Source organism: Pavona decussata, unplaced genomic scaffold (genome assembly GCF_977016875.1).
Source record: "Pavona decussata unplaced genomic scaffold, jaPavDecu1.1 SCAFFOLD_195, whole genome shotgun sequence".
Lineage (NCBI taxonomy): Eukaryota > Metazoa > Cnidaria > Anthozoa > Scleractinia > Agariciidae > Pavona > Pavona decussata.
In genome coordinates this window covers 2,787,460-2,814,938 of record NW_028145604.1, presented here as the reverse complement: position 1 = coordinate 2,814,938, position 27,479 = coordinate 2,787,460, and the positions used below count along the sequence as shown (strand labels likewise).

The 27,479-nt window shown below is 39.1% G+C and overlaps 3 protein-coding genes across 5 annotated transcripts in view; 2 read left to right on the top strand and 1 right to left on the bottom strand.

The window, feature by feature from the left end:
• The window catches only part of LOC146461769 (vacuolar protein sorting-associated protein 41 homolog), a 41,924-nt gene extending 33,138 nt beyond the window's left edge, over window positions 1-8,786 (top strand). For both annotated transcript variants that reach the window (XM_085086679.1, XM_085086678.1), the window contains 15 exons: window positions 893-989; window positions 1,306-1,347; window positions 2,495-2,545; window positions 2,637-2,696; window positions 3,154-3,231; window positions 3,888-3,942; window positions 4,066-4,130; window positions 4,400-4,475; window positions 4,617-4,678; window positions 4,998-5,072; window positions 5,943-5,986; window positions 6,269-6,324; window positions 6,551-6,595; window positions 6,966-7,045; window positions 7,174-8,786. In XM_085086679.1, the coding sequence (XP_084942805.1) occupies window positions 893-989; window positions 1,306-1,347; window positions 2,495-2,545; window positions 2,637-2,696; window positions 3,154-3,231; window positions 3,888-3,942; window positions 4,066-4,130; window positions 4,400-4,475; window positions 4,617-4,678; window positions 4,998-5,072; window positions 5,943-5,986; window positions 6,269-6,324; window positions 6,551-6,595; window positions 6,966-7,045; window positions 7,174-7,260 (973 nt within the window). In that variant the 3' untranslated portion in view covers window positions 7,261-8,786. The remainder of the gene's footprint in view (window positions 1-892; window positions 990-1,305; window positions 1,348-2,494; window positions 2,546-2,636; window positions 2,697-3,153; window positions 3,232-3,887; window positions 3,943-4,065; window positions 4,131-4,399; window positions 4,476-4,616; window positions 4,679-4,997; window positions 5,073-5,942; window positions 5,987-6,268; window positions 6,325-6,550; window positions 6,596-6,965; window positions 7,046-7,173) is intronic.
• LOC146461768 (enhancer of polycomb homolog 1-like) lies at window positions 8,339-18,735 on the bottom strand. The gene is made up of 15 exons (XM_085086680.1): window positions 18,353-18,735; window positions 16,774-16,933; window positions 16,079-16,161; window positions 15,854-15,919; window positions 15,547-15,645; window positions 14,996-15,112; window positions 14,675-14,823; window positions 13,992-14,169; window positions 13,667-13,710; window positions 13,429-13,540; window positions 12,439-12,528; window positions 12,212-12,360; window positions 11,666-11,809; window positions 10,618-11,097; window positions 8,339-9,938 (listed from the first exon to the last, which is right to left on the bottom strand). Exons 1-15 carry the CDS (start codon window positions 18,503-18,505, stop codon window positions 9,848-9,850), a joined length of 2,115 nt encoding a protein of 704 aa, XP_084942806.1. The 5' UTR covers window positions 18,506-18,735; the 3' UTR covers window positions 8,339-9,847.
• A 3,876-nt stretch (window positions 18,736-22,611) lies between these two features.
• LOC146461767 (uncharacterized) lies at window positions 22,612-27,398 on the top strand. 2 transcript variants are annotated; one of them, XM_085086576.1, is made up of 5 exons: window positions 22,612-22,743; window positions 23,710-24,058; window positions 25,503-25,603; window positions 26,259-26,360; window positions 26,911-27,398. In XM_085086576.1, exons 2-5 carry the CDS (start codon window positions 23,712-23,714, stop codon window positions 26,997-26,999), a joined length of 639 nt encoding a protein of 212 aa, XP_084942702.1. In that variant the 5' UTR covers window positions 22,612-22,743; window positions 23,710-23,711; the 3' UTR covers window positions 27,000-27,398. The 2 variants fall into 2 exon arrangements, with proteins under 2 accessions (XP_084942702.1, XP_084942703.1); XM_085086577.1 differs by having other exon boundaries at window positions 22,633-22,743; window positions 23,707-24,058; window positions 26,911-27,111.
• Window positions 27,399-27,479: the final 81 nt, after the last annotated feature.

Below are 27,479 nucleotides of genomic sequence, written 5' to 3'. Positions count from 1 at the left end.
GAACATGTCAGTTAGAAAGGCTTCTTATCACATTTCTCCAAAATCATGAATAGTTTTTTTTTTCACGATGTACCATTTTGAAGAATTCTATAACCATTTACAAAATGACCCGCACTATGGATAGCCTCCCACGCAGTCGTTTTTAGGGGACTCGTATTACCTCCTCCCTAATACGAGTCGCCTAAAAACGACTGCGTGGGAGGCTACACTATGGATGGCCAGTTCTGGCAAATGGAAGGCGAGCTAAAACAAACATCCTGGGTGGACTGTATCACAGTTGTTTATTCTCTTGAAATTCACGGAAGGAGACGGGAAATTAACGAAAGTGCGAACTCGCGAGACGTGGAAAGCGTGGATTCTCGCGCGCTCCATTCTTATCTTTCAAACATTGCGCGCTTTCGTATGACGGACGGTGCTTTCGTAAGAGGGTCGGGGACACTTTTAACGCTACCCAATTTTAATCTAGAATGGCGCCATAAGTCATTCTCATTTCCAGCCACAAAACTTTGGAATTCGTTGCCTACGTATGTTAGAAATGCCAAGGATATTTCTACGTTTAAATGTCTTTTGAAGAAGCAGGTTTTTAGATAGATTTAAGATTTAAGTACTTTAAGTAATTTTTAAATTATTTCTTTTCTTTTTGATGCTTTTCGTTTCACGCACATGTTTTAACGAGTTTTTATCACTCCTAGATGTAGCGTGGGTAAATAAAGTATTGTTGTTGTTGTTGTTGTTGTTGGACTTACGCAAACGATACAGACTGTTGTATACACCAACTGAACCCGAAAACATGATTCGCTCTCCTACTTGAAATCTTAAATCTCGCTTAGATTATCTCGAACTTACATCAGTTAGGTTTAAAATCAGTTGTTGCCGTATTTGTATTTTACAGACTAGGCCATAGTGATGTGTTTAACTTGATCCATAAACATAACTTGTTCAATTCCATCCAAGACAAGATCATCATGCTCATGGAGTTCGATAAAGAGGTATGTATGGTCTGAAATCTTTCTTGGTTTGCTTGAAGAACGGGCTACATTGAGGATTAACAAATGTTTCGAGTTCAGTCCAACAAATGTTGCGCAGTATACAATTGCGCCATGTTAATGTTTAAGCAGGCCATTCAATGAATGTGAACGGAATAAAGCAACGATTTTTTTCTCGTAATGTTCAGCAACGTTCAACATGTTGATGAAGAAATGAAAACGTTGAGCATTTTGTTGTGGTGCCAAAAACAAAATGTTCATCCAACCGTGTGCCATTGTTATTCGCTTTATAATGCGTTACGTACCGTTTGTTTTTCAGAAAGCCGTGAAGATGTTGATTGACAACGTAGACAAAGTTCCCGTAAGTATAGTTACTATTTGATCGTACACTCAACTAATAAACGTTTTATCAGCAAACTGGTAATTACGTTTACTTGAAGTGTGTTATATTTGAGAGCATTGTTAAAGTTTCACGAAAATAAAGCCCTCAGCCAGTATACAGAAAAGAAAAGTAAAGGTATTCTTATTGAGGACAGGCGATAAAGATTTCCTTTTCGCAATCGCGCCACTTTCTCAACTAAAAATTAATGAAGTAAATTCAGAACTAATTGTGAAGTGCTTTGCATTCGTTTTTCCCGCACTTGACGCGGTTTACTTGAATCTGCTTCCAGTTCCTATTGGTCCATTCTGTTGTATACGTTTGTTGTGATTGGCCAGGATGATTATCATTATCATCATCATCATCATCTTTATTTAATCACGGTATCACAATCTTGTACAAAAAGTGGCCTTCCTACGAGCCGTGCTAACTACCTTAATAATATGACTTAAAATTACAATGTTTTCAAAATATACCCGAAAATTATAATAATTTACTGAAAAATATTAATTTGTTTAAAACTCCTCTACTGACAAATGCTAGACCCGGCGAAATAAGGGCATGTACACTCAGGGTTTTTAACTGTTTTGTAAAGTGGCGAACATACTTCTGAAAGCACCGGACGTGAATGTTTTCTTGGCGCCGTAAGGCGTCTCGCGAGCGCCGAAGGCGCAAGGACCTTGGGGGGTCTGGGGCATGCTCCCCTAGGAAATTTTTAAAATAGAATACTCAGAAACGCCATTTCCAGCGTTTCTGGAACGAAATAGTCACTTCAATTCCGTTTAAATGAAGAGGGGAAACCAATAAAATATCCCGCCGCTCAATAAGCAAAGAAAAAAGAGTTATATGGCCGTTTTGAAGGATGTAATTGATTATTCTGTTATCTTCTAGTCAGTATGTTCATGAGATGCCTTAGTAAGAAAAATATATAATACAATAGTAAAAAAAAATCGCCAATATTGATCTCAAAGTACCGGACGTGGAATGGCAAACGACCGGACGAAACGTCCGGCCTCCGGCCTCAAATGAAAACCCTGTACACTGCTTTGCTCCTACTCTCTATTTCCCTCATAGCCTTTCAGTTTTTACCACCCAATAATTGTTCATGTTTTATCTGTGTTTGTTCCAGGTGGAAGACGTTGTGCGACAGCTGAACAAAAGATCAGAACTCCTACATGTGGTAAGTACTGAAGCAAAGTTGAGACATATTTTGTAAAATTCATACATGGCTTTTGATGTTGTCTTGATGTCATTGTTTGTCCTTGAATCAGTATCTGGACGCGCTATTTATCAAGGATCCACAAGCTGGAATGGATTACCACGAACTTCAGGTACAAAACTAGTTAAAGATACCTTGTTTGCGTCGGTTCTTTCTGTTTAACTCTATTTCGTCGTCACTGAGTATTTATGTTTTGTTATCATTGTTGGTTTGGTTTTTGCACGCGTCTCTGGTCGGTTGGAATACGAACATTTTACACTGTTACCAAGCGCGGGAAACCATGCAACCAGCGCCACACTAAGCGCGGGAAAACAATCAACCGGCGCCACATCCCAATAGCAGTAAAAGATGCAACCGCTACTAAGCGCCGGAAAACATGTACCCTTTGCCAAGTGCCATACTCCTGACCTGATTGGTTGATGAACGAAAATCATGTCTGTTTTGATTGGTAAGAGCACTTTGTACGAATGCGTTTTCATGCCAAATATGGGGCTCGCAGAATCAAGATAAAAGTAAACTGATGGGAACTTTCTACGCTTCATCAATCACTTCCCTTATCTTCTTTCCAGATTCCTCTTTATGCCGAATATGACCGTCCAAAGCTTCTTACATTTCTGCGAAACAGCAACTATTATCCTCTACAAAAGGTAACAGTAGACGTTCATTTGGTACACTTCTCCAAACAAAGAAACCGAGCACATTGCGTGAATTTCTGTAATATATTGTGTGTCCACCCTTGAAAATTTTAATCGTAATAATTCCGAAGAGAAAACTGGTGAAGTAGAATTGTCACATTATCTTGTGTCAGGACCTTAACCCTTTTAGCTACAGTATCAAAATGTATCTTCTTCTTACTCTGCTCCTATATTTTTAATGATATTTGTTGGGAGAATTTGTATGAACTTCAAAACTTTTGGTGATCATTTTCGTTGATCTCATAACCGTCCTGTTTGATTAAGCAGATGTACATTTAAGGAGAAATTGGATGGTGGTCAATAAGCGTAACGGAGACATGTCTCTGGTATTGGATGAAGGAAGCTTTTTACTAGTAATAGCTATTTCTAGTATGCCAACCAGCAAAGTAGGGGGATGTTGCTTCGTATTTTTCTGCCTTTTTCGCCAAAATGGCTCATTGGCAATAATTTAACCAACTTCTACATCAGTTCTGCTCGATTTTATTAAACCGTTAGTTTTAATCGTCTAAAGAAACCTTCACAGGTGTAGAGTTTTATTTGTCGTTGGTATTTATTATTAGACTTGCCCACGTTTCCACTGATTTGCAATTTTATCCATTTCTCTTTAGGCTTTAAACGAATGTGAACAGAGACATTTGGTGCCAGAGATGGTTTTCCTGCTTAGTGAGTACTCGGTCACGATACAGTGACGGTGTTTTATGAAGTAATGCGAGTTGTGTAATTGTGAATTGTTTGTGATTGCTAGATACTTCTGTTTTAATGTTTATTTTCCCTTGGATTTGCCAGGTCGTATGGGCAACAACAAGCAAGCGTTGCAGCTGATCATTGAAGAGGAAAAGGACGTTGAAAAGGTCAGTAACGTGTAATGCGTTATTACAGTTAACCAAAGTTAGCTACTAGCTGTTACGGACGGGGGTTAAGGGACACGCGTGTGTTTTCGATCACTTTTGTTTGAGAACGGTGGAGAGGTACAGAATAATCAAGATCACTGAAAGACAAAATCACTTGATACTTCTTTTCGATTTAACGTTTGGTCGCATCATTTGCAACGAGAATGGATAGTGCAAAGTGTTCGGACATGATTGGCAATTGATGACTGACGTTCTTTTTTTATCGATAGGCGATTGAATTCGCTAAGGACCAAGATGACGAGGAATTGTGGGACGACCTTATCAATTATTCTCTGGACAAACCAGGTATTTAACTTATTAATTCACCTTACATTGGTTTTAAACGCCCGCCCCGTGGACCTTTGGTAATCAATCGTTTTGTCGTAGACGACGCTTTTATCATCATGTACTGTAACAATCTATTTCTTTTCGTCTTTCTCCTTTTAGAGTTTATCACAGGTCTCTTGCAAAATATCGGCACCCATGTCGATCCCATCAAACTCATCCAGGTATGGAGGCATCGATGAGGTTCATAGCAAAGCGCAAAGTAGCAACAGGAAAGTTTATGCTCTTAAGCTCTTCTCGAGTAATCATAGCGCGCATTTCTTCGAACATCTTATAAATGGTTTAATGCAGTAGATTCGCTCAACGTTAACAAACATTTACCAAAAAAAAAAAAAACGAAAGTTCAAGATAGCCAGTAGTAAATTACTGTAAATATTGTCTAATGAACTGAAAATGAATTTGTGTTCGAGTGAGATAGCGGTAGTCAACTGTCAAAGCAAATCTTGGCTCGATTTCTAAGTTACGGCTCTTTTTCTTCCACAGAGGATACCAGAAGGAATGAAGATTCCTGGTCTGAGAGACTCCTTGGTGAAAATTCTTCATGATTTCAATTTGCAGGTTAATGTTCACTCTCGTCGTTGTAGTTTGTCTTTGTTAAAGTGAAACCACTTCGTTCTTCAGCCATCGTTAGTAATTCTCACTTCCTGGTTAGTGGTAGCATCGTTTCATTGTTGTTATATAGGTCCTTTCCGAGTACGCCTGTGTTATTTACTGATTAATACATCATTTTCATTTATTCACCAGGCCCCAGTTCAAAGGCCGGATAACTTTATCCGCTGGACAAGGCACTATTCGGGGTCTAAAATATACTTCACGTTAAACGTTGTCCAAGGTTTTCGTACACTCCTAAACTAGACTGTGGTTAGAGTGTGCATATTCGCTTGTACACGATGAAATACTGAAATCTTTGCACAGATTGAAACCGTCGGATAGTGACTTATCCACTGGATAAAGTTATCCGGCCTTTGAACAACTGGGGCCAGGCTTAAGATATTCCATCACATTATTTCCATTGCGCATATGCCACATATGACGTTCCAATCCTCCAATCCTAGCAGTGTGCAGGATGTTTGTCAAATGAACCTAGTTTAATGGCCTTAGCTCCCGCGAGTCTCCTGTAGCTCAGTGGTTAAGAGCATCCGAACTAGTAATCGGAAGGTCTTAGGTTCGACTCCTGGTAGGAGCACTCGGATTTTTTTCCGAGTATGCCTGTGTCATTTACTGATTAATACATCATTCTCAGGTCCTTTCATGTTTTTGAAATTGAGTAGTTACGGCAATCTATATTTGTGGTACTTTTATTTATAGCAGCAAGGTTTTGACTGAAATGTGTAGTTTTTTCCCTTGTCCAGATCTGGGATGATGGTCATGTCGTCCTTTTATCTTTCCTGAAAGCTCTGAATTTAAGTATTTTTTTTCTCGTGTCAGATCTCTCTTCGAGAAGGCTGTAAAAAGATTCTTGTCAAAGACAGGTAAGAGACCAAAGAGCAAAATTATCTACCTCATCCCTATATCTCATCGGAAGTCTTTGGTGATTTGCGTAATCTTCGGAAATGTCCCAAGTTTTCGGGGGAGCTTCGGAAATTTTCGGATGTGTTCGAGTAATCGTGGGAGATTGAAGTTTTCGGTTGTTTCCTGGTAAATGTGTAAAGATGTTGGGTATTTTAAGATCTGTTCGCTGTAACTGGCCCTCAAATACACTCCATTTTGGCCAATCGGAATTGAGTAGCGTTAATTCTTTTTGTTTTCTGTAGTGTCTCGTTGCTGCAACGGCTGAGCAAGGTTCAGCAAAAAGGAGTGTCTATAGATGGTACGTATTTAAGAAGTAGAGCTTTTATGCAGCATATTACTTACATTGAAAGATGAACACCTGAAGTGCACAATATGCATACCACTGGTAACAGCTAATAAAGCTGTTAATAAAGAGACCAAGATGATAAGAGACGATGGTGATAGGAGAAGAATTTCGATTTGAGAGGGTGGAGAGGGTGGGGTGTCTGTCTGGAGTTACCTATTGTTTTTTTTTTTTTTTGCAGACGAAACCAAGTGTCCCGTGTGTCAGGGAACCGTCATCGCTGAAGGTTTGTGTTAAGTCACGCCGGCAACCTTTTTGGTAGTCAGGAAATCTTTTAGTGATGTCCCAATCTTTTCGGTATCGAGTCCTGAAATCTTTTTTTGTAGACAAGGAATGCTTAAGTTACCATTAGCGAACATGGGGGAGGCGGGGGGAATGCATGACGAGTCCAAAGAGCGTCTCTTGTTGGAGGCTGAAGTCTTCATATGACGAAATCGTTTGAGTAGTCACACAAGCTTTCAGTAATCGTGTAATATTTCTTGGTAGTCACGCAATCTTTTAGTCATGTAATCGCTGCCCCTAAGGGAGTAATGCCGTTCTCTTCATTCGGCTGTTTGCTGCTTCCCACTAACTTATCTCTTTCGTTGTTTTATTAGATGCAAGAAGAGCCTCTCATGTTGTCGTGTTCTTCTGTAAACATGTTTATCATGAAGACTGCCTTCCGGCGCGTGATGTGGTGAGTGATCAATCCACTGCTTCATATTCCCTTCTTTACCCTAGCCTGAGAAAACGGTAATTTTTACTACGAAATAGCCAATACTTTTGTCCGCAGCTGAAACGTAATTTTTCTGTTTTCCTTTACAGGAACCATTTTGCCACATCTGCACGGCACACAGCCAGGTAAAGAGACTGCGGTCTCGACACGTGGAAAGAACTGAAACACGTCCATAACAACTAAATAGTAACAGCAAACAAACAGGACGAGGGAAGAATCAAATAGTTGCCTCAAAAGAGGCCACCCTCTCTCCTTCTGTTTAATTAAAAAATCACAAGAAATCACAATTGTACGATTCAGAAATTCAGTGGTGATGAACAGAATGAGTTCCGACAAGGAACGTATGGGAAATGAATGAAAACCTTCATGGCAATTTAATGAATCGAGTAGCAGAGTTGTGCTCTATGAAACTACAGAGAGGACTGGTGTACGAAGCCGACATTCTGACCGGAAATTAAGGTAGATGCTTCGGGCGGATGGTCGCCAGCAACGCAACGCACCAATCACATCTGGAAAGTGGGACAGAGGCGACAGGAAGTGAAAGCAATAGCACATTGTGTAAAAAAATACCAAACTTCCAGAGGCAGTGGCCGCCAAGGAAGAGAGGAATCTGAGTAAAAGTTATACCAAGAGGGAGGTCTGGACCCCCTTAAAACAGTGCGGGAAATGCGACGCGAGCTGGTTTTATTAACTCGGGCCAAACTTAGCAAGTCTCCCATTTCCAAGCAGGAAAATAGAAGACGTTTGCGCACAGGCGTCTAGAGTCGGCGAGTTCATTTAATAGACTGTCTCGTTCGTTAATGAATTAAAATTTACTTAGATTTTCATTCTCTTTCGTTCTGTTTGGCCTTGCGGCTGATTAGCTGAGGTAACTTACCCCTGGTTGGTTGGAACTGCAGCATGTTGCATCATGCAAGCTTACTGAATCATTTGCAGAGTTTTGTTAATCGAAAACATAAATTGCAATTCTTTTGTCAAAAAAAGAAAAGTTTGTCTCACCGGATTGTGCAGCAGAAAGGTGATCGCGACGTTTCGACTGCTATACAGCTGGTCTTCATCAGAGATGATGTCGACTGGCTGTGTAAGCAGTGAATGCAAGTGGCACCGTGGCAGGTGGTGATTGGTGCATTTTGATGCTGGCATTTCCAGTAACTAACCCCAAAGCGAGGATCCAAATGTACCAATCACCACCAGCCCCCCTCCTGAAAGCCGCGAGATGACTGGGACGAGTCACATGAAAACAGAAAACTGGAGAATTGTTATGTCGTCGGCGATTTATTGTACACAAATACGTTAGAAGGAAATATGAAAGTCACTTGTACAAAGAGTGTATTGGTTCCACATTGATTGCTATATAAAATATAGGCCTTTGTTTCATCTAAGGAGAACAATTCAATTAAAACTTTGCCATGTACTGAGTACGCTGGACAAAGAGCGCTGCCTCGATTTAATTAGCTTAGCAGCTATTCATAAACGATGTAATCTCCTTGGCAGGTGTTGCGTTACTTGGCTTGTCACGTAACGTTCCTCACAAAGCGCGATTCGTGACGAGCCGAGTAACGCAACTTCTGCCAAGGAGAATACAGTACTCAACAACGCTGCCTCTGGTAATTATCGCATCGTGGTTATCACGGGAAAGAGGTGAGATGCGCGAATAATCTTCCTATAATTTGTAACAATAAATAATGTCTTAAAAACGGAACGCAGATCGTTTATTTACTTTGTACAATGATCGGTCCCGTTGGCAATAACACAAAGCGATCGCACTTTTCTTCTTGTGGAAAGACTGGTCACTGCCGACCTTTTACCTCGGAAGATCACGGAAGAGGCACGAAGCGCCGAAGTGCTGCGAGGATTCCCGAACAACAAAGCAAGAAACTTCGGCGCTTTACGAAGAACACAAAAAGCCGAAGCGTTCCAAACTTTCCAGAAAAGCCAAGTAGGCAACCTGGACGATTCACGACTTTTCCATGATCTTCTTGATTCAAGAATGGCAGTCTGACAAAACATTTCACTGCGATTTTGTGTTCCTATTTTACTTTTCTAGGGTTACGAATGAATCTGGTCGCTCTCCATAACTACAGCCTTTTTAAAAGTTAATGTTATCGGTAGAAAAAACAAACGGCAAGATAACTTGGATAATATACAAACCTATACGAAAAACGTTCGGAAAAAAGGAACTCGATATACATAAAAAAAAAACCAAAGTTGTTTCTGTACAGCGATAATTGAGAAGGGATACCCATTAAAATTTAAGTATACATGTTAACTTGTTCATGGCTGCAGTTACAGAGAACGGACAGCAAACCTCGTTCAGATTTATTAACCAGTTTAATTTCCATGACTAAAATTATTCTAAAGAGGAAACGTCTGCATTGGTGAGTGATTGCTGCTGGACATGTCCTAGAAGCCAAGAAATTCGGTATACCGCGCCGTGATCTACAAACCCACAACTACCTCTCGGAAAAGCCAAGACTCTCCTTTACGATGATAACATTGTGACAAATTTTCAAAGGTCTCCTTGTTGGTTGTTCTCATAGCTCCAGCTTTGCTATCTATCGTGGAGTCAAGACTTCCCAGTTGACAAATTCTTAAAATCCACGGCAGTTTTTGCTACTTCAATTCATTTTTCTCACGGAATCGCACCATATTCTCAATCACTGATCCTTCGCCCTTTACTGGCATCTTGCAACGGACCAGACTGCTTGCTCTACGGAGAAATTCCCCATTAAATATTATATCCATTTGTTTTCACAGCCGATATCACGTGGCGTTAGGTACGCTACTGAGTGAAGTTCCTAACCCATCGAGTGTGCTTAGGATACCATCAGATCTATTGACTACATCTAAATCCCTACCGAAAAAAAAAAGAAGACGCATAAGAGACAGAATAACTTCGTCGTTTGCAAAAATACACAGAATAATAATAACACTAATAATGATGATAATAATAAAAGTAGTAGCCTCTGTGTTTCCGTTGGCGTTTTTGTGCGGTTTTTCGTTGTTTGAACGCGCGGTCAAAAATCGAAAAACGCACAAATCCTCAACGGAATCGCTTGCTACACAAGCTATCAAAGTGGTTGTAATATCTAAAAAAATGTTAAATTTGTACAAAAAATTTTGGTTGAAAAGAGCTGGAAACGAACAGAACTAAGGGTAAACCCGAGGAAGTATCTTGCTTTTTAAATCATTTAACGACAAATTTTATAGCACGTCAAAACAACGACAGGGCGCGAATTAAGGAACACGCAAGGAGTGCGCAGGCCCTCGACCCAGGCACGACCCTGAAAACTAGAAGCCGATAACAACTATTGCGATTGCAACGGGGAACACGACATGCACCGAGGAACAATTTTTGTGAGCGTTCGCGCTTTTTGGCCCCTCGTCTCGCTCCACTGTCCTTGAGCCGAGAGGGTCCGCAAGCATTTGTCATAGGTACAACTCGCGCGTGTAGCCGCGACAAAACGCAACTAACAAAAACAGCGAGTCTTGTCTGACTGACATCACATTAGCGAACATCAAAACTCACTTACATTTGTTCCACTCCCGAACTCTCAACAGCGTTTGCCCTCAACGCAGCACTTGCCGACGATGATGAACTCAGCGCAGTAGGTGAAAACGGCGCGCTGCCCCGTGCCAACGCGTGCCCAGAAATGTTCGAGTTTACCGGAAAGTTCATTGCGTACACTGCCTTCATGGGTGCTGTAGAGTACGCGGAGTTCTTAGTGAGAATTGTTCCTGTGGTGTAACCACCTTGATTTGATAACGGTCCGTTTGATAACGAGCTCCGGCTCATGTTTGTGTGCGTAAAGTTCGGCCCCACTACCCCATTTGTTGGGGTGGGGTTAAGCGAGAATTTCGATCTTGGTTGCGTAGAGAAGCTTCTGTGAAGGCGTGGTCTGGGCTCCCCACTCTGTTTACTGGCAGACTGGGGTTCGTTTAATGATACTGGAGAGGATGAATGTGACGAGAGCGATATTTGCGTGGGTGGAGATTTCGGTCTGTAATGCGGCCTGGTGAAGAAAAAAAAAAGATGGAAATGTAACAAAAGAACACTGAAGAGAACTGTGAGAAAATAGACTATAGCGGTTTTAGTTTGGGGAGGGTTTACAACAGGAAGGACGTTTGCGCCTGAAAGTTGCTGAGGTTCAGTTGTTTTTGAAAGGGGCTTCTTTTCTTGGACGGGGTTGAATCTACTCGTGACCAATGGATCCAGTGCACTCCGATGGACGACATTTTAATGGTCTCCCCCACAACATGCATGGGATTTTTTCTACTGAAGTCTCTCACGGATAGACTTCCGGTGAGTCCACTGGACTCCCACGAGTCTCCTTACATGCTATTTTTAACACTAGACTTCGGGTAATTCAGTCGATCAGGGAGATACATGACTGGACTCTATTCGTCTATATTGGACAACCCTCGCGGTCCGTACAAGCTTTGAGACAAATCTCATTTTGCAATGAAGGTAGTCAAAGGTACGAAGAACTAACACTAGCAGTAGAAAGTAATACTCGATGCTTTCATAAGAATTTAAGGTTTATCCACAGACATAAAAGGTACATGTACAGCCTGACTTACAGTAAGGGTTTCTTCCAGCCTGTGAGGTGATCGTACGGGAATAAACCATTCGGTAACGAGAAGGAAGAGGTTGAGGAGTTGAGGCGAGTATCTAATTCATCCAAATCTTCAGATAAAGGACTATAGGCTCGATCCATGTATATTCTGTTGAGAAAGAAGTGAGACACTCACATTAATTTTAGTATATTTACCACAAACCACTACACTCCGACAAGCTACCAAACTTAACTCTAGAAGTGTTTGTTTCTTCCCTCACCGTAAACACGCGAAAGTTGTTAATTTTGGATTTACTTCCAACAGGTCGCTACTTTCGCGGGATAAACGTGTACGCAGAGCGCGTGAAGTGAAGTGAGATGAACACGCGAATACACACAAACTCGATTGCTGCGTGGAAACGCGACGCGCGGGTGGGAAGACGTCGCATTTTTCACACGCGCGCGGAAGGAGGGACTCCCACGGCTCGTAGAATATTAAACGTTTGTTCCTTCTAGGATTTCACTGTACTTTATCATAACGACAAGACACAAGACAATTTCTCTGTTTTACCTTCCTCCTCGTCCGACTCTTCTCCGCGCAAACCCTATCACTCTCTGCGGCGATGATATCGACGTACAACTGAAGCGAAATCTCCTGTCACCCAGGCCTCCCTCGGCTGGATCTACCCACGGAAGAGGCTGGGGCGAATCGAATCGCGGCTAAGGAAGAATAAGAAAATTCAATTTTAAATTTAGTTGACTGATAGAAACAACTTTGGTGCTTATGAACGAACTAACCGCCAAGTATTTGACGCCAAGCTTTCTTTTGAAACCAAATCTCCCATCTGGATCTTCCTCGTCATCTTCAGGTTCTGAAGGAATATCAACCTGCAGATAGAAAATGTTGATAACATTACCCCAACAACAACAACAACAACAAAAACAGCAACATTTTAACTGATGAACCATTTCAAATCTGGCAAACGAAATTGCAACAAAATCTGCTCTGCTCAATAGTTTGATCAAGAAGGTTCCAGTGCAACCTACAGAAGAAGAAATCAGACGTTGAGCAAAAACTAAGTGTGCTTTCCATTTGTCACAACTGGCCAGCCACAATGGTCAGTTCGTAAACAGATTGTACCAATTCGAAGGATAAGTTTTATTCTAGTCTTTTGAATTGCTTCAACATAGCGCGTACCATTTTCGGAGTGATTATTCGTCAAGATTTTGCAGCACCATCCCTTCAAAATGACACATTTGATTTACAGACTGGGCAGTGTGGCCGGCCAGTTCTGACAAGGAAAGTGCCCTAAGGGGGGCTGTTTACATGTAGGGAGGAAGATCCTAGCACTACAGCTGTAGGAAGATCCTAGAGGGCAGATCATCCTAGTGCCATATGTTTTCTCTATTTGGTTTACATGCAAATAGTTGTACTTGGCCGTAGTGCTAGGATCTTCCTAGAGATAGGATCTTCCTAGCTGAGAGATAGGAAGATCCTAGGACTAGGAAGATCCTAGCACCATGTAAACTACTTTCGCTCAGAAGATCCTAGTACTAGGGACAAAATGAACAAACATGGAGGCAGCCGGGCGTTCAGCTGCTCAAGGCCGACAGTTATTCTTCTTTTCCTTCCACTTGGTAACCACTTTGGCTGAAATTTCTGCATGTAAAGAAAACGAAAAGTTTTTTTGCCTTCTCGGATCTTCCTATTGCTAGGATCTTCCTCCCTCCATGTAAACAGCCCCTGAGACATTCTATGTATTTCTTTGTATTACAAAGTTCACTTACCGGAGGTGGTGACACATGTATGAGTTCTTCATCATCACTAAACACCACTTGATCACCAGTTGGCGGAATGAGAGGAACCTTTGCATGGTGATGGAGTTTCGGTCTCTTGATGCTGTGGGAAAGTTTAACAGTTAATGATTTGCAGCTTATAAATAGTTCAAAATGTATGATACATTCTTTAGCCTGTCTTACAAATATTTAGCAGTAAAGTGTATGAAGCATAAGTATTTACACTTACCCTAATTCATTGATAAAGTCATTCTTTCCTACTCTTGGTCTTTCCTGCAAAAACAAGTTTATAAAAAGTAACATAGTTAGGTATATTATATGAATTTTTATCTTTTCAGGAACAATACTATATGATACTAATCTGAGCTTATAAAAGTTCAAGACTTTCAATCATGACTTGCTAGAAGTTTTGTTTTGAGAAAAGGCAAAATAAACAGAGAAGTGTGGAAGGTTAAATAGTTCCCACATTGCCTTCAATGCAATTAAAAAATTAAACATTGTCAGCTACAGCTGTACATAACCATTCATATCATGAATGTAAAACAAAAGCTCACTTGTAACTGTCTTCTCCACAGTTCATGCTCCCTCTCCCCTCCCGTGACTGCACCGGGTGTGGCATTTTCACCATAGCCTGCAGATGTTGGCACAGTAAGGTTCGTCGCAGGAGGCTGATATCTGATCATATCCATACACTGTTGAAGGATTTGACCTGCATAATCTCCAGCAGTATATCTGGAACATAAATGCAAGTTAGTTAACATACTTCATAGTCTTTCTTTTTTTAACATTTCCTATCTGTTTTTATTTGTCTCACAGTTATTTGACATTAAAGGGAAGTATCACGTGAATTTGATGTCACTTCAAAACCCAAAAATGTTTGTTTGTCAACAGAAACAAAAACATAATTGTCTAGTTTTCTTATAAATTATTACCCCAGTGCAATAAAACTGTCAATTAGTGCCTCTGGCCTGAGACAGAGTAGGTCGGAATGGACTGAAACTTGAAAAATATTAGGCTAACATTTTTCAAGTTCTCACATTTTTGTTTCCAAAATGCGCTAGAACAGTTCCTTTCAAGAATTGAGTTGATTTCTTTCTTCTCATTTTTGCAGCTAAGTGAAAGTCTTATTACACTATTTTTAACAAAAGAGGTAATTAAAAACCCATGATACTTAAGTTACAATCACCATACAAAAAATGTGTAACAAAGGAAATGACAATTTTGTTGCTGAACTTGCCTTTTCTCAAAAACTTCAACAGTAAGCTGAAGGTGTTCCTTCTTAGATTGCTCTCTCCTCTTAACCATGTCCAGAATTGTACAAGCCCTATTCAAGTCTCTTCGGAGTTTGAGCATCTTCTCATATGAAGCCTCGTCATTCTTGCGATTCTGGAATGAAGAAAAAAAGAGTTATGGTAGTTCATACTCAAGGTAAGCATCAGTTGCTGATGACTACAAAAGAGTCAGAGATGCCTGGCATCAAGCGGGAAACATACTGTCTTTTGTCCTGATGGCAGTCGAATTTACTGAGTTGGAAAGCTCATGCATGTAAGAACTGTACCTTTCTCGTTTGCATCTTTTCTGTTCTTCGTCTGAATGCCACATATGGATCACTAGCAGATGACCCATCCCTCTTTTCTCCTTTGAGCTGTGGGATTAGTGAAGTCACCAAATCCTTCTGTAAGGAAGACAACAGAGAAACTTCACATGTCAGGCCCTTATCTAAAGCATCAACTGCATTCAGTGTTTTTAATCCGTCAATCGAGCCAGTAGCTAATTGACTGTTTCAACCTTTCAACTGTTTTTTTGTTTTTGCTTTTCTTCCAGATGGAAGCCCCATCCATGCATAATTATCCATTCTTAATTACGTTTATTTCAAAATGTATGCTTTTATCCATAAAGGTATTCCGTCCACATGAACAAAAATGATTCAAAATGCTCCAAAGACAGTGATTTTCAAAACTCTGCACAAAAGAAAGGTATTTTACTGAAAGCAGAGATTTCACATTACAAGTGGACAGCAAAAAACAGAGATATGATGGTATACAAACACAAGAGAAATCACCAGTGAAATAACACGCGAGCCAAGTGGTTCAAACATCAATATCTCACCAGCTTTTTCCTTTTGTTAATCCAATAGTCGTAAAGAGGCTTGATGACATCAGGGCCCAATTCCTTCAATAGAGACTTTGCTTCATTTAGAGACACAGCCTGGAAAGAACAAACAAATGTTCAACTCATTTCAATTTGCAAGTTGAAGGAATTACGCCTGGTAGGTGATTCAAAGGTGCCTTAGGAAATTTAGTAAATGAATCAAGCCCAGTAGCATTGATTCTCAAACTGTTCAGCCCTCAGAACCTACAACTATTTAGACAATGTTACCAAAACAAAAAGGTAAAACTTTAGTTATTTACTTTACCTGGTTTCCCGAATTTTTCTCCAACTGGTCAAGGCACTGCTCAAATTTTAATGGGGTCAAGAGCTCCTAAAACAAAAAACAAACCATTAATCATCCTTATAAAAAAAATAACCTGCAGATATAGTTGTTCAGGATTAACCAAAAGACTCCAGTGAGAAAATTCAGTACAGCTGAGTTTCACAAAACAGCTCATCCTGCAAAAATGAGGACAGCTATTGGTCTAACCTTCTTTTTGTTGAAATTGTTCAACCAGTCCTCGTCCTCAGTGTCCAGGTCATACTCAGGCAATTCCTCCTCAAAGTTGAAAGCTTAAAGTAAAAAGGTTTCATAATTGATGTTACCAAATTCTACAAACGATAGGCATGGGATAGGGTAAAAGAGAAATGGGGCAACTCCATCAAACCTCCAGTGGGTATTCTTTTGTGAGTACCGTCAATAATTCATGCATTCAATGCATTCTATTATGTTGCTGAACTTAATTACTATACAAATCAAATGTCACTATAACACGTAAAACAAAATAACAAATTCTCAGTGATTCTAATCTATTGGTTTGCTCAAAGTGTTGAAAAAAGTAATTCTAAACTATCTTGGTTTTCAACTTTAGTAGCAAATATTGTTACGCAGTAACAGGACACAGGAGCACTCAAACAGGTTTTTTTTTCTTGTTGTTACTTTCCACTGTTTCCATCAGTGAAAATCTCAAACCTTTGAGAAAGAAAGATCACATAAATTTTATAACCTGCAATTTTAATGCCATCATTTGATAAGTTTAACTGGTAACTGGACTTTGCATGGTACAACTCAGAGTTGCATGTAAACTATTTGTAATTTCAATTGGTCCTTGCATATTTGAAATTACTCAATTACTCCCTAAATTGTCCCCTACTTTGTCCAATCACCATTACTAATCAACTCACCTTGCACATGGATGTACTGTTTAGGTTGTTTGAAGTTATCATGGTAAAGCGTTTCAACCACTTTCTCCTTAAGCTCCTCAGTATCTGGTGTTGGTATCACTAGCTGCTGAGTGTCGCCATAAACCTGCTGCGCTGAAATTGCTCTCTGGAGATGGTGTTCCTATACAGCGAAAACATGTTTAGCAATGTTTATCATCACCATACTTTTCATTAAAATCAACCTCTGGAGTTCATGTTTGTGTTTTTCAATACTGTCAATCATGGTTGTGTAAGTCTCAAAAAGCAAAAAGGTTTAGCTCAACAAAATACATGTTCTTGCACTGAAATCCACGGATTTCAATCCATTTGAACAGCTCCTGTTTTCACAATCCATTAGCTGTTATTGCAGTTATGATGAACAGCCATACAAACACAATCTTTAGTTGGGTTTTCAAGATCATGATTTGTATGATATTGAAAGATGCAAAAAAACTGAATTTCAATACCAAAACGCCTTTTACTTACATACATTTTATTTATTATCTTAACAGATCCTTAAAGGTCTGCAAGAATTAACACTAACTCAAGATGATTATGTACACAAGTTTACTTTCACACATGTTTACTTTGTTTTAGCAAGTGTTACTGGCAAAAAAAAACATCATTCTTCTGAACAAATGAGTGAATTGATCACAAACAAATTATAGGTGAAAGATTTACTACTTAAAGATCCTTGCAGGGTGTTGATTGCAAAGTCATGTTGTTATGCCCAGTTCACGCCTGGATTTTTTCAGCCTTTTTTTGAAACTGCTCATTGTGCTAACAAAAATCCAAGGGTTTTTCAATCCAAAAACCCTTGGACTTTTCTCAGAGTTTTATTCAATTGACAAATTGAGTATTGAAAAAAATTATACCTGCTTATTTTAAACAGTTTTTGCAAAGCTATGACCAAACAAAAATTAAAGGTATTAAGAAAAATGAAAATCAAATTAACAGTCACAAAGCCTACTACTGTATATACATTTACATATGTTACACATAACATCAACAAATTTCTTTTCCATCTTTACAGTTAAATTGCACTCTAACAGAAGTTTAACTCAAAACAGTAACCAACAGAATTTCAAATGCCTTTCAACCAAATAACTGAATGATAAATTCCCCACCCACCCCCTCTACCATGAGTTCTGAGAAAGGAAATGGACAACACATAAATTTCCTAAACTCGGGAAAAACTAAAAATCGCACTGGAAAACCTATAAAACTGTCGCACTTTATCCTAAAGTGGGGAAAAAGTCACAAAAGTTTTACCACCGCGCTATTAGTTTCTAACTTCCGCCTTTCGCGGGCATTCACGATGGTTTCCCTCGCGTTCAAAAATGGCGGGTTTACGCAGACATCACGTGAACAAACTAGAAGTACATTTCACAAAGCTTGTAAACTCGATCAATCGTCCAAAAATAATTCTCACAAACGTTTCGATTTCTAAACTGATGGTCGGATTATTATGCGGCTGGAAATTATAATTGCTAGTCACACATGCCATAATTTCTAAAAGAAATGAGCATAATACTACGAGTTGACAACTTATTTTACTCACTGTTTCCTCTTCTTTCTCCATTCCAGTGGGCATTTGAGGTACAGCACGGTTTATGGTGCTGAATTCCGTCAAATCGGGTAGTTCCTCGGCCCGATACACTGGAAGAGCCTTGTTGGAATCGAGCTGCCGAGCTCTGAATGACAATTTACTCATCTTGACGCGCTGTTGAGTTTCCAAAGCGGCGCTCAAATTCAAAAATTTGAAACACTGCACAATGCGTGCAGGTTCAAGAAAATTTAAAAACAAACACTAGGGAAATCGTTTTAAAGCATTTTTAGCTTTTTGGCCTGTCAGGTTATCGTTCAAGACAGACTTGGACGAATTTTCTTCTTCGGATCCCATTTTCAGGATCCATCATGGCGGCAAAAACGCTCATAGGGGAAATATGTCCCAAAATGCAACATGAGGGACAGTGCGCGCGCATACTATTGAAAGGCGCAAGGGCGTGACAAGGCGTATGTCCTCTTTTTGCGTGCAAAATGTACATCCATTATTGGAACTTTTTAGTAACTCTGCTAATAAAATGGCGGTGTATGGACTTTTAAAAAACTTAAATACAGTTTGAACTTAATAGTTATTGCTGAAATTATTTAAAATTATTAAAAATGCTGCTATTGTACCACAGGTTACCCACGTTAACAATGAGAAGTTAAATTTGCACCTTGCTTGGAAATTTACTTTGATTATATAATTAGTACCAAATTGTACAGTTATTTTTTTTGCCATCCACTAAATGTAATTTTCTGCACCTCCGTATTGCCAGACTTCCCAGTCATGCTTGGTCATGCTAATTATCGAGAGAGTTTAAAAGAGTTTGGTTGGAGCAAAAAACTCGTGACAATTTGTAAACTGACGATGACGATATCTCTGACGAGATATCGTTGTAGCCGAATAAATGTTGCCCCCAGTCTTTCTCCAGTTAGTTTTGGTCAACAAATCTTCTGTCTTCTGTGAGAGGGGAGGGTGGGGATATTTCTTGGATGTTCTACGCGGAATTTGGGTGAAAATACGATGCGCAAAACTCAAATACCAAACCCTTCTTCTGATTTCGAGCCCACTTGCACTGACATAGGAGTTTCTTCCATAGGTCGCTCTGTTCCATAAGCATCAGTAGTTCTTTACGGGATAAAATGGAGTCAACTCAAGCTGATCGGCCTCTAGACCTTTTTTCATGTTTGCGTCTTCAGTAATGACCACAAAACTTACGTTTGCGCTCCATAAAAGTGGCTGAGGTTCGGGGAAAGGTCTTCGTAAAGGTCATATCAAATAACGACAATTCCTTTTGAGGATCACAAATGGAAAAATGTAACAGCTAATCAAATATTCAATTTTCGCAGTATTGAACGCGTTAAAAATCAGAAAGAAGAAACACAAAAAAGACCCCAAAAGAAGTATATACCATCGCATTTATTCCACTGCGCATTTTATGTCACACATTGACATTCAAATCCTAGCAGTATGATGTTTTTCACATTATCCAATTCAATTCTTTGTTCACACTATATAGAACATTGATACACAATTTCTGATATGAACCTAGTTTAGTGGCCTTAGTTCCCACAAGTCTCCTGTAGCTCAGTGGTAGAGCACGGAGGGTCTTAGGTTCGACTCCTGATAGGAGCACTCGGATTTTTTTCTGAGTATGCCTTGTTTCACTCACTGAAAAATACATCATTTTCACAATGAAAAGTGTAACGCTACTATAACGGATAGATAGGAGGGCAGATTTAATGTAGGCGATATTTCGGCTCATAGAACTAGTCTTTTACAGGGCTAGAGTAGGTGTGACAAAAATATAACGGCTCTAAAAATGTATTCTGTCACCCAAAAAGTCTTTTGAAATCATAAGGATTTTTGTGGCCGGATTCTTTCTTATGAATATCGTAAAGCCAAACCAAACTAAGTAAAATGAATCGAAATGAAGGCGTAAAGAATGAAGTGTGGCGAATGTATTAGAGTCCGTGACGTCACAAGTTATCAACGCGAGGTTTTCAGCTTTTAATCACGCGATTGTTCGGTACCTATAGCATCAGAGGTTTAATTTGGTAATTAAACACGTCAAACTGTCCTGAACCATAGACTACAGGCTAGCTCTTACCAGACTGATTTCATGGATAATAATGATGATGATGATGATGATGATGATGATGATGGTAAACTCTTTATTTAGCTATTAACTACTTACCTCTACTTTCAAATTTCAATTTTAGGAGGCATTATTTTATTGTATTGTGGCCCTGACTAGTTGTATCAGGAACCCATGACCTGGTTATATTCATTCAAATCTTGGCCTGAAATGAAAATTTCACTTTTTCCCATAGTACCAAACTTACAATAAGGTTGGTTTATTTATAAGTAAAGTGACGTCTGGTATGCACATCTCTACATAAGGAGCTGACCAGGCAGCAAAATGGAGCTGTATTGTTATTTATGCAACTAGGTGGTCCTCTGCATTTAACGTTATGGGTACTCGGCTGAGCGCAATTATTAAACCAAACTGATTGCAGGGCTGATACTACGGCCAAGGGCAATTTTTTTGGGCCAATATTTCAACTAGTACCACTGGTTTTCTAATTAAAATTATATAGTTGAAATACTGGCCCAAATAAATTGCCCTTTGCCGTAGCGTCAGCCCTGCAGTCAGTTTGGTTTATTTACACGTAAAGTGACGTCTGGCACGTGCATTTCTACTACAAGAGATCCGGCAACGAAACGTACTCAGAACAGTTTATTTGTACGTCGTGTGGTCCCCTGCATCCACTGAAAGTTTCGTAATTATTAGTCGCACATAGGTTAAGCCTTTTAAAAGCGATCAACCAGACGGAGGTAGGTGTTCACATACGTAAGTGCTCAAAAATAAAGATCACGATTTGACTGATAAAAAGGAGAAAAAATCGGAAAGACAGTGACGTTAATGATTGTCTTCAATGCAAGTACGAAAAGGTGACACCTTGAAATCGTACCTTTTTAACTTCATAAACCATGTACAAGTCTTAACGAAATGGATTAGACCACTGAAGTGGGCAAAAGGAAAGACAGAAACGTTACGTTTACTTCTGTACCATCCATCCACCTCACGGTGCACTCAATAATTTTCGCAATGTTTACAATTACAAAGTAACGAGGAAGTGTCCCGGAGATTAGGTCCATGTAATTTCACAAACCCACAACGTTTTTTCTATCAAAAGAAACCTAAAAATGATGGTCCAGGTTTACTATAGATTATCACTCGAATGTACTATAAGTCTCTATGAGTGTCTCTGGCCATAGATAGACGGGGTCGGAATAGTATACAACTTGAAAACAAAAATTAGGTTAACGTTTTTTAAGGACGGTGCCTACTATTGTTACTGCGCATACGTTCTGCGCATTTGGAGATACTCGGGTTTCCTATGGGTGGTTAGCCTCCCACGCAGACGTTCTTAGGGGCTCGTCACGCGTTCCTGCCCCACGAGCGTTCGTGGGGCAGGAACGCGTGACGAACCCATAAGAACGTCTGCGTGGGAGGCTAATGGGGTGGTGCGCACTAATACAAGGATATTTTTGCGCGGTTTAAAACTACACGGAGAAAGCAGAAATTACCAAATGCTTTTGGTATCTCAAAAGAAAATTGGGGGTAACCATGCATTTTTCAGAGATAATTAAGCTTCAATTTAGGAAAAAATCCCAAACATTGCTTCATATTTTGGCGTTTTTTAGAGATATTATTGCTTAATTATCTCTGAAAAATGCGTGGTTACCCCCAATTTTCTTTTTGGATTCAAGTAGGCCTTGGTGCCTTGCTTTTCCCGCATAGTCATAAACCACACAAAAATTCTTCGGTATTAGTAGGCACCGTCCTTAAGTTCTCACATTTTCTTTTCCAAAATGCTCTACTAAATAGATCATGAGTTGTTCTTTTCAATAATTCAGTTGATTTCTTTCCCCAGGTGTTTTTAACCAAGTGCGTTTGTTAGCCGTAGACAGGAACAGGCCACTTAAGGGTATCTAGGTGGGCCAGGGGAGGGAGGTACGCTATCTATTAAAATCAAACCTAACAAATATTTTCCCTCCAAGATTCGCATAGTATACTTTGTCTGGGCAGGAGCCCATGGTGACCATGGGAATAAAATTAAGGGAAATTCATTAAAATGTATAATTTTATTTATATCTGAAAAGTTTGAATACATTCAGCGAACCCATAGCAACGCTCAAGGGTACCCAATGGAGTTGTAATTGACTGGTTCCCAGCGCTGCTCTTCTCGTTTCTAAACATTCCACGCGAAAGGTATGATGGGTAACGAGAATCAAAACACATCTATCGCTGCTCTTTTCAACTGCAGAAAATTAGTTATTTTAACTTGATTTGGCTTCCATCTTGCTGACCAGCAAAAGAGAGACATTATTTAAAGGTACAGTTTAAAGAAATTTCTCATTCTTATATTTTTAGTGGCTTTTTCAGTGAGTTTTCATAGGGTCCCGAATTACGCACTGAATTACGTCACCTTGACCTCGTCTAAAGTAAACACAGCAAAGCTAAACGTAAGCTTGTTTTCACATCATCTCACTCTGTTATATTGCCCTTTACCTTCTAAGAACTCCTTATTATAGATAGAGAAATTATCGAACTCTTCTCCTTGCTGATATTGAATACACCAACAGCACAATTAAGAGGAATATTTCCCACTTTTTTAGCTTACAATTTATGTTAACTTGAAACAAAGTGAACTGTACCTCTTGTTGACCAAAAAAATATCTGTATCTTGTCTGGTTCATATCGTGCTTGTCCTTTTGTTTTAATCAAAATAGCTGTTACAAAGAAATTTTGGACATCTATTGTCATTATTTAGATTATGTATGCAAGTATTATTAGCCCCGCGGCCCCTGGGGGGAAGAAACTAGAATTCCCCATTATTTTGTTACATACATAACCACACTCAACTCCTTATTTTTACACAGCAGTTCACACATCATCTCAATTTTATTTATGAATATAGTCACAAACCAGTTAAATTTGCATCTGTTTGTGCATGTAAAATTTATGCGACAGTTGAATTTACATGTATGCACCTTAAGAAAGTTGTTTATTTATGTTTCAGTATAAATTGTCACAGCTGAGCTTTAAGGTGGCTGGCACTGGTTTACCAAAAAACTGCATAATTATTGGTTAACAAGTAATGGTGGTATTCTCAACATAATGAGTTACCATAGCAAGAGTATAACCTGTTAAAAACACCCCTAATTTTACCTTAAAGTGGTTACAACTCAAAATGACCTTGGTGACCCCCATTTTTTATAAATTTATGGAACTGTAATCTGAGCATATTTAGATACAGTTTTTGTTTTCAAAATTAATGCTATATGTATTGTGTCAGCAGTCATGGAGGATTTTCCAATTGGACCTCCACCTTCATATGACACAGCACAAGACAAACAAAATGTTTACAGTGTTGAAAAACAGAATGCCAGGGACATGTTAAATGAAAGTTCCAGCAATCCAGCATTTGAAGATCCTCCACCTTACAAGGAGAAGGAATCCCCTACGGAATCCATCAGCAGTTTTTATTTTCTCTTCCCAGTTGTTATGCGTCCTTGGAAAAGGTTCTTTAGTATGTGCTCCAGGTGCCACTGGAGTACTTCGGCTGAAAATTTTGGTTTCAACCTCAGTTACTATCAGATCAACTATGCCTGGATGATGTTGAGTCTTGTCATCATTGCTCTGTGGTGGTGAGAGTTTGTGAATGCTTTGAAACACAACCAATTTAAACCACTACACATATACTGATACTTAAATTCTAGGAATCTTAAGTGAAGAATTTACACTTTGTTTTTAGAAATCATGGTTGATATTGTGAAAGTCTTAATGCCCAAACCAACTTTGACCAATCAAATAATACACAGCAGTTGCAAAAACTAAATTTAAGCTTGTAGCTAATAAATGTGCAACTAGTGTCAATCATTGGAATACATGCGTGAGCAAGTCATGACTGATTTTGGTTCTACTTATCAATCAATCAATCAATCAATCAATCAATCAATCAATCAAAGGCTTTAAACAAGCAATCATTCAATTAGTCTCCCTTGCAGCCATTTTAATGTAATGTTTGGGGAGGAGCGTTGTGTGACGACACTGAAACAGCTTCAAGGGAGACTATCATTCAATCAGTTGTTTTATTTTCTTTCATAAATGATCATTTTCAGTAAAAATCTCATATGTGTTAATTATGGAGAAGAGTCTCTATTTTGACCAGACGATCATGACTATTGACTGATATCATAGATAGCGACATAGATGATTGATTTACATTTTACTAGAACACATATTTAACACCTTCCTTTTACAGCGGTTACCAATAACACGCGACCTAACGCCTCAAAAGACTCCGATAAAGTTGCGTTTTGGTGGACGTCAATCAAAGAAAAGCTGTTGAAATTGTTTTGAATTCTGAGAACATTTTAAGGCAACAGAACAAAGAATTGACAGTTTTATCCGCTGACGGATGGTAAACTTTATGAAAGTTGATTTCCAAGTCAGGTTATCTAAAAAAATGCGCATTGTTTATACGAAGCCGTATTTTTTTATGAAACATCTGAAATCGGTACACCTGACAATTAAATCAGCGATGCATGCAAGTGAGCAAATTATCACGTGCAGTGAAAATCGAAATTTATATTTAAGAAATACCTTTTATTTGCGCTTGATCTGGCTGGAGAATGAATTTAGATATAGTTTACCCCGTCTTAGCGAGCTAAAATTCTTAGTTTCTTACAGGGTTACCGTGGAATCTTGTCAGAATTCAAAATAATTTCAACGGCTTTTCTTTGATTGACGTCCACCAAAACGCAATTTTATCCGACTCTTTTGAATGCCGTAGGTCGCGTGTTATTGGTAACCGCTGTAAATATTAATTACTATAATTTAATCACTGAGGAAAATTGACACCAAAGGCAATATAAACCAAAGGAAACAGCAGTTCCCTCCAACTCCCAATGTCAATTAATCTTTATGACATGGTTACCAATTTTTAAGTTTATTATACTGGACAGCAAGTAGCAAAAGCTAATCAAGGCATGTTATCATTGTTTGAAAACTGCTCCACTCAGCCTATCAGTGTTTAGAACAACATAACACTTGGTTTACATTAAATTCTGTCATTTTTAATGTTCATAGGATTGATTCTGATGACTTCAACTTTTGCATTCTGTGGTCGAGTATCACTGTCCTTCTTGTCTATGTATTAAACACCAGCGGGTTTGCTCCGAAATTGTTAGGTAAGCTTTACAATTTTACAAAAAATTAATCACAAGTTCTGCTGTTAGGTGAAAGATGAGTTAACAGGATGCAAGTCTGCTCTCTCTCCAATAAGCCCCCTTTCACCACAATAATATATTGTATAATAATATATTTTTTCCCCCACACTTGGGTGTAAACATTAATTTTGTGATGTTTCAATAATTAGTGCTTTGAGCTCTCGCCCCACCCCTTCTTCTGGTAAAATAATAACTGAGAATTAAAATGCTAGTTGAAATTTTACAAAAATTCAAGGGCAGTTTCTTAAAACTTTGATGGCAGATGGTCAGGGCTGACTCTACAACAAAAGTAGCCATTTATACCCCCAACCCCCTGCCCCCATCCTCAAATTTCTTTTAAGCTCCCCTCTCTAATAAGTACTATTTTCTGGGGACTATTATTTAAATATCCCCACCCCTCCCCCCCCCCTCCAACCGAAGGGAGCAATGGTTATTAGCAATTATTATTAGCGACAAGATTTGACTATTTTAAATCTCTAAAAATGCATTTCTTTTAATTTCTAAACTATTCATCAGACTCTATAAATGCAATGATGGGTTAAATTTCAACTGCAGATTTTGTTTTTTATTGGAAAGTATGGATAGGTGCTTATGTCAACTTTGAACTGCCTTTCAGGTCGAAAGCTTTCCCTTTCAGAGCAGTTAACGGCAATGGTCATGTTTGAGCTGCCATTTTATGGCCTTCTTCCTGGTGCTGTCCCATTTATATATTTTGTTGGTAAGGGCTCATCTGATCTGTGTTATGGTGATCAACTGTGTTATAATTCGTCCAATTGTATTGTCATTGTCATATATTTTCAGAAAGCTTCCTTTAAAAGGTGAAAATACAGAGTTCCTAAAGCTTCCTCATCACTTTCTCCTTATTTCTTTTTCTTCTGCTCATATTTGTGTTTTTGTAACATGTGTGGTGAAATAAATGAAATGAAAGTTTGCTAGTCCTTTTGTGAGTTGGATAGTTATTAGTATGAGCTTTATAATAGTATACAAATTAATTAAAATTTTGATACATTTTTGTGGATTCTGCTATTATTCAATGATAATATGCATTTCCAGAGAATGTCCATGCTGTCCCATGGCAAGGTCATTGGAAATTCTGAGGGGTGGGGGGTGAGAAGAGTGGTTGTCTCAAAGGCCAAGTGTGAAGCTTAACTGGAAAATACAGAGGGGCGGGATCCTAACTAATAAACCTTCTGCAAGAGGGGTGTGGGTGATTTCTGCAACAACGTAATATTGTTTTGTTTTACTTATTGCAATGTTTTTCTTTTCAGCTGTCTTCAGTGGTTTTGTCATGGTTCATGCATGTTTAACACCTGTCAGTAAAGTTGCATTGGGAAACAGTGAAATTCAACACATCTGATTGGAGAGACCCCCCCCCCCCCCACCTTCCCTCCCATCCCCCACCACCACCAAAAAATGTATTTTCACTGTCTTTAGCTCTTTACAGAAATAAAACAAGGGACAATGGTTTTTAGAACATGTACAAAGTTAGTGAGTAGTTGGAGATTTCCACACTGTGTATGAACAAAAGTGTTATTAATATCACAGACGGGGGAAGACTGAGGGGGTCCTCGACTGATCCTGAGTTGGCTGGTGCTTTTGTTTCAAATGTTTGGTTTTAACAATCAGTTGAGAAGGTAAATATTTGACCACTGTACAGCACATCTGCAATACAAAGGCTCTTCTTCAGACCATGGTTTTTCTTCAAACCGTGGCAAAATAGTTTATTTTCTCATACTATGTAAAAATTATACAAAATGTCTCTTTTTGTGGTCATCATGTTTAAGAATGGATGGCATTGCAGTTTTATTTGTCTTGTGCCAATCCCAACAGATTGTTT

Coding starts and splice junctions, on each gene's coding strand:
- LOC146461768 (XM_085086680.1), bottom strand. CDS start 18,505: ATGAGTAAATTGTCATTCAGAGCTCGGCAGCTCGATTCCAACAAGGCT. Junction 15,113..15,546: donor TTAACAAAAGGAAAAAGCTG/GTGAGATATTGA, acceptor TCTTCCTTACAG/AAGGATTTGGTGACTTCACT. Junction 11,098..11,665: donor GGCTGGAAGAAACCCTTACT/GTAAGTCAGGCT, acceptor TTTCTTCACCAG/GCCGCATTACAGACCGAAAT.
- LOC146461767 (XM_085086576.1), top strand. CDS start 23,712: ATGGAGGATTTTCCAATTGGACCTCCACCTTCATATGACACAGCACAA. Junction 24,059..25,502: donor GTCATCATTGCTCTGTGGTG/GTGAGAGTTTGT, acceptor TAATGTTCATAG/GATTGATTCTGATGACTTCA. Junction 25,604..26,258: donor GTTTGCTCCGAAATTGTTAG/GTAAGCTTTACA, acceptor ACTGCCTTTCAG/GTCGAAAGCTTTCCCTTTCA.